General features: G+C 46.3%; 1 protein-coding gene across 2 annotated transcripts in view; it reads left to right on the forward strand.

The window, feature by feature from the left end:
- Positions 1–4990, forward strand: part of LOC116072731 (serine protease 42) — a 6011-nt gene extending 1021 nt beyond the window's left edge. For both annotated transcript variants that reach the window (XM_031344255.1, XM_031344254.1), the window contains exons 3-5: positions 201–463; positions 1946–2106; positions 4194–4990. In XM_031344255.1, the coding sequence (XP_031200115.1) occupies positions 201–463; positions 1946–2106; positions 4194–4409 (640 nt within the window). In that variant the 3' untranslated portion in view covers positions 4410–4990. The remainder of the gene's footprint in view (positions 1–200; positions 464–1945; positions 2107–4193) is intronic.
- The last annotated feature ends 172 nt before the right edge of the window (positions 4991–5162 follow it).

Here is a 5162-nt window from a genome sequence, read left to right on the forward strand (position 1 = left end):
CTATGACCTTCTTGTTACTAGAAATACTTGGGGTGTGGCACAGGCAAAAACAGTTGAGAGATTAATTAAGAGTTTTAGTGACAGAGACGGGATGGCAAAAGAGATTGGGGCCATGTTGAGAAGCAGGGGGGGTGGAGTGGAAAGGGTATAAGAGAGCTTGGCAGGGTCATGGCTAACGAGGCAACGCATCTTTTCTACAGCCGAATCCAGTACAATGTCAAGATGGGCGACAGGAGTGTCTACCGACAGAATACAAGTGTGGTGGTTCCCATCCAGAAGATCTTTGTCTACCCTAAGTTCTCAACCACTCTCGTCGTTAAAAATGACATTGCCCTTCTCAAGCTCGAACACCCGGTGAATTTCACCGCTAACATCTATCCTGTCTGCATCCCTAGAGAGACTTTTCTCGTGAAAGCTGGAACCAAATGCTGGGTGACAGGATGGGGCAAACCAGATCCAGGTGGTAAGAGTTGGTGCTCAGGCGATCGGCCTTATTCCTAGGGTAGAAACAAAAGATCACGAAAGGCACAAAAAGGAAGGCAGACTCCTTGGCCGGCGGGTGGGTGGCGGGCGGGTGGGTGGCAGGCAGTTTGACAGGAGTTGAGGTCATTCATGGTCAGCGTAGGTGATTCCCTAATCTTGTGTTGAAATCTTTTGTTGCAACACAAACATTTAATGATAGCCCACGAAAGGTCTCTCTCTCTCTCTCTCTCTCTCTCTCTCTCTCTCTCTCTCTCTCTCTCTCCCTCTCCCCTGGCAACTGGATTGTGTCAGATCTCCTTTTGCAGATTTGTGGGGCAGTGTTGCTGAGTGGTTATAGGAATTGCTACTTTCCCTGTGCACAAAGGCCAAGTGTGATGGAATTCTCCTGGGAGGATATTCAGATTTGATTTACTTTATTTGGTGTGTTATGAATGTTTTGCTTCTGCTTCCATGTATGTCTGTGTACCTAATTCCTGACTGATTCCTCTTGAGTGTCAGAGCTCCTGGGACTGGAGTTAGGAGTTGTGAGTCTCCCCACGCCGAGGGACACGAACCCGGGTCCTCTGAAAGACTAGGTGCTCTTAACTGCTGAGCCATCTCTCCAGCACTTTGGGTGGATTTTTCCTCACGACAGGATGAGCTGCTGGCCAGCTTCTCCATGGAAATACCTGCCTTGGTATTTATGGAGTTCCTTGTGCCTAGAGGAACTGCGTGAGCCACAGGTCTCTGCTTCCTATCCGTGAGAAGAAATCACATTTGATGATATCTTTCAGGGTTCTATCTCTTGAGAACCTGCGCTCATGTTCTAGAAAGTGAAGAAAATTGGTTGGGTGTGGTGTTACATGCAGAAGTATGGACAGTTTGAGAATAGTCAGGGCTATGTAAAGACCCCATCTCACTGACAAACAAAAAATAAAAGATGCACAGGCTATCTCCTCTCTATTATTTGCACAGGCTATCTCCTCTCTATCACACTGGCATCAGTAATGAGTTTGATGGCTTGTCATTTCTTCATCCTCTAAGGTCTCGCTTCCTCTTCAGAAATACTACCCTCCTTTTGTCTTTAGATTTCCCCCCTTTTAAGCATGAGAACTGGACCCAGGGCCGTAAGCAATGCTAGTGAAGGGCTCTAGCATGAAGCTGTAGTCACGGCCCTTTCTACTTTTTGTCTTGAGACAGAGTCTTGCTAAGTTGCCCAACACAGTCTTGAACTCACACTGTAGCTCAGGCAGGCCTTGCACATGAGATTCTCCTGCCTTGGCCTCCCTTGGACTTACAGGTGTAGGCTGTTAGGCCTGGCTCAATTCTGCCTGTTACTCATTTTTTTTTCCTATTACAGTTGTTAGTCACAGTTTCTTCGGTGTCAAATGGGGACAATATGAATATCCCTGCCTTTGTCCTGGGTGTTTGGGTGCTTGCTATCTACTGAGCAGGTTTATACACTGCTGATCTTTTTCATCAGCACCACAAGTTCCGACAGAAATTCTCCAGGAGGTGGACCAAAATGTCATCCTTTATGAGGAATGTAATGAGATGTTGAAGAACGCTACATCAAGTTCTCTTGATCTAGTCAGGAGAGGCATGATCTGTGCCTATAAAGAAAGAGGAAAGGATGCTTGCCAGGTAAGTTCATGGACTCCTTCCTTAGCCTCAGATGTCAAGGCCTGAGTTGTTTGCTAACACTTTTACTCAAGAAAATTCATGGGGAGAGCCCCGATACCCCATGGCTCCAGGAGCTGGCCTCGCCCTATCTTTCTGTGTAGCACAGGATAGCCTTGAATTTGAGATGAGTTTGCATCAACCTCCCAAATGTTGAGGTTACAGGGGGACACCACCGTGTCCTGCTGGTTTGGTCCTCTCTAAAGGACCTGTGTAGGTGGATGTGTGGGGTTCCTGTTGATGTGTTGAAGTTGGGGGTGGGTAATATAATAATGTTTTGCATCCAGTTCCCACGACACAGGGAACATGAGCCCATGTTAACGCAGTTAACCTATATCACAACATAACGCCATAGCTATTAGACTGCTGTGGAAGTCCAAAGACGTGAACTGAAGATTGTCTTGTGATATTATTTTTAGAGATAGGGGTCAATATGCTTAGGGGATCAGAGGTCTGAGTGGACATCTTATGTTGTCCAAGTGTGTGGTATATACTTGTAATCCCAGCACTCAAGAGTTTGAAGTAGGAAGATCAAAAGCTCAAAGCCAGACTAGCCTACAGAGTGAGTTTGAGGTGAGTCTTGGTTATGTAGTGAGATCTTGTCTTCATTTCAGGAGTGGAAAGTGAAGAGCAGTGGACACGAAAGCCTAGGTTTGTGCTCCAGCAGGGGGTCGAGGATACTGATGCTTTAAATCCCTGGAGCCATAGGATTGGGCTGAATGTGGCCAAGTTTCTAGAGTGGCCCAGCCGGACATGGGAAATGTGGCTAGGCGAATATGATCAGATTTCTCTTTTAGATCAGTGGCTCCCTTGGAGGTGTAATTCCAGAATTAATGTTTTCAGAGCATGAAGAAGGTGCCATTAAGTTCTGACTAGGGTCTAGAGCAACCAAGCAGTGAGGAAAGCACGTCTGAGGTAAAATTATCGTTCGCTCATGTGAGGTTAGAGGTGGTAAGAGATCCTGAGGAAGCTTATGGTTTGTTTGTTTGTTTATTTTATGCATATGAGTACCCGGTAGCTGTCTTCAGACACACCAGAAAAGAGCATCAGATCCTACTACAGATGGTTGTGAGCCACGACGTGGTTGCTGGGAATTGAACTCAGGACCTCTGGAAGATCAGTGCTCTTAACTGCTGAGCTATCTCTCCAGTCTCCTGGAAGCCTATTTTTTTCTTTTCTTCTTCTTCTTCTTCTTCTTCTTCTTCTTCTTCTTCTTCTTCTTCTTCTTCTTCTTCTTCTTCTTCTTCTTTTTCTTCTTCTTCTTCTCCTTCTTCTTTTTTTACTGAAGTGATTGTTAGGGTCTCTGCAGTAGATTTGGGAGAAGCATATGCATAAATGGGCTCTATAAGTCACAAGGATCTTGTTGTATAGGTTAGGGGAGAAATTGCATCAAATGTAAGGAGCTGCTACATAGCAATTATATTTAATGGGATTAAAAAAAGATTTGTCTTCATTTTATGTGTGTGAGTGGTTTGCTATGTATTTATGTGCACCATGTGCACGCAGTGCCTGCAAAAGTCAGAAGAGGGTGTAGGACCCCCTAGAACTGGAGTGGCAGGTGATGGGTGTTCTCAACTAATCCAGCGTCCTCTGCAAAAGGAGCAAGTGCTCTTAACCACAGGGTCATGTCTCCAGCCCCTCCGAAGTGGAATTCAGAATTTAAACAGAATTTAACTTGACTCGAGAAGTGATGAAGATGACCTCAGAGCCCATTAACACTTCCCCATTCCTCTTCAGTGGCCATAGCTATAAACTCAGTCCCAGCATTTGTGTACTGATAGAAGCTTGGGCGTGGCAAGGGTGCTTCCCCCGCCCCTCTCTCTTTCCAAGTCAGTGTCTTGGTATGTCTTCCAGCAGGCTTGAACTCCCTGAAATCCTTCTGCCTCACTCTCGCTAGGGCTGAAACTATAGGCATATGCCACTGCACTTGGCTCTGGCTCGACCTTTGGGGTGCCCAAGGAAAGGGTGTATGAGCCTGTCTCCTGGGTAATTAGCCAAACCCAGTGGGGATCAATCCCATTCTCGATATTTGTTTCTTTCTCTTTCTTCAGGGAGATTCTGGAGGCCCATTGTCCTGTGAATTTGATAACAGATGGGTGCAGGTAGGAGTTGTGAGCTGGGGCATCAGCTGTGGTCGCAAAGGACATCCTGGAGTTTATACAGACGTTGCCTTCTACAGCAAGTGGCTAATTGCCGTGGTGAACCAGGCTGATTATTTACATCCAGTGGTCTTCCTCACCTTACTGCTGTGTTTGCTGACCTTGTGACATCCTGTGAACACGGTGATGGCTCATCTCACTCCCATCCTCTTTAGAGCCCCTCTCGTTTGACCTTCCCAATGCCCTTTCTTCAAATCCCATTTGGGATCTCTTGCCCCAGAGAGAGCCACAGTGAAATATGTCAGGGATCTGAGGGACTCCAAGGTGTTCTGCCTGGTCCTCTGGTCACCATCCTTGGCCACAGTGCTCCTGAGTTGTGCTCTGCCTGAGGAAGGTTAGTCAATTCCAGTTAGAAGGCAAACTGCCCTGCCAGGTAAATGGCAGTGACCTTGGCAAGGAGGGGCAAGTGCCAGGCATGGCTGTGGTCTCAGGGCTCTCACCTCAGACTCTGCCACATTAGATCTAGCTTGGTGATCACACACACACACACACACACACACACACACACACACACAGAGAGAGAGAGAGAGAGAGAGAGAGAGAGAGAGCGAGAGCTCTTAAGTGTCCTAACTATAATTGTTTTCTCTATATATCTGTATCTATGACTTTGTGAAGTTACATTTCATATAGAATGTAATTTGTAACCATGTTCAAAGATAAAGTGAAATTGGAAAAAAATTAAGAAACTATATGAGCAGATTTCCTTGTTTCTCTTAAAGAATTTCCTTTTAGAGCTGGGCGGTGGTGGCGCATAACTTTAAATCCCAGCACTTGGGAGGCAAAGGCAGGTGAGTTTCTGAGTTCGAGGCCAGCCTGGTCTACAGAGTGAGTTCCAGGACAGCCAGAGAGCTACACAGAGAA

The sequence above is a fragment of the Mastomys coucha genome, unplaced genomic scaffold, assembly GCF_008632895.1.
Source record: "Mastomys coucha isolate ucsf_1 unplaced genomic scaffold, UCSF_Mcou_1 pScaffold23, whole genome shotgun sequence".
Taxonomy (NCBI): Eukaryota; Metazoa; Chordata; class Mammalia; order Rodentia; family Muridae; genus Mastomys; species Mastomys coucha.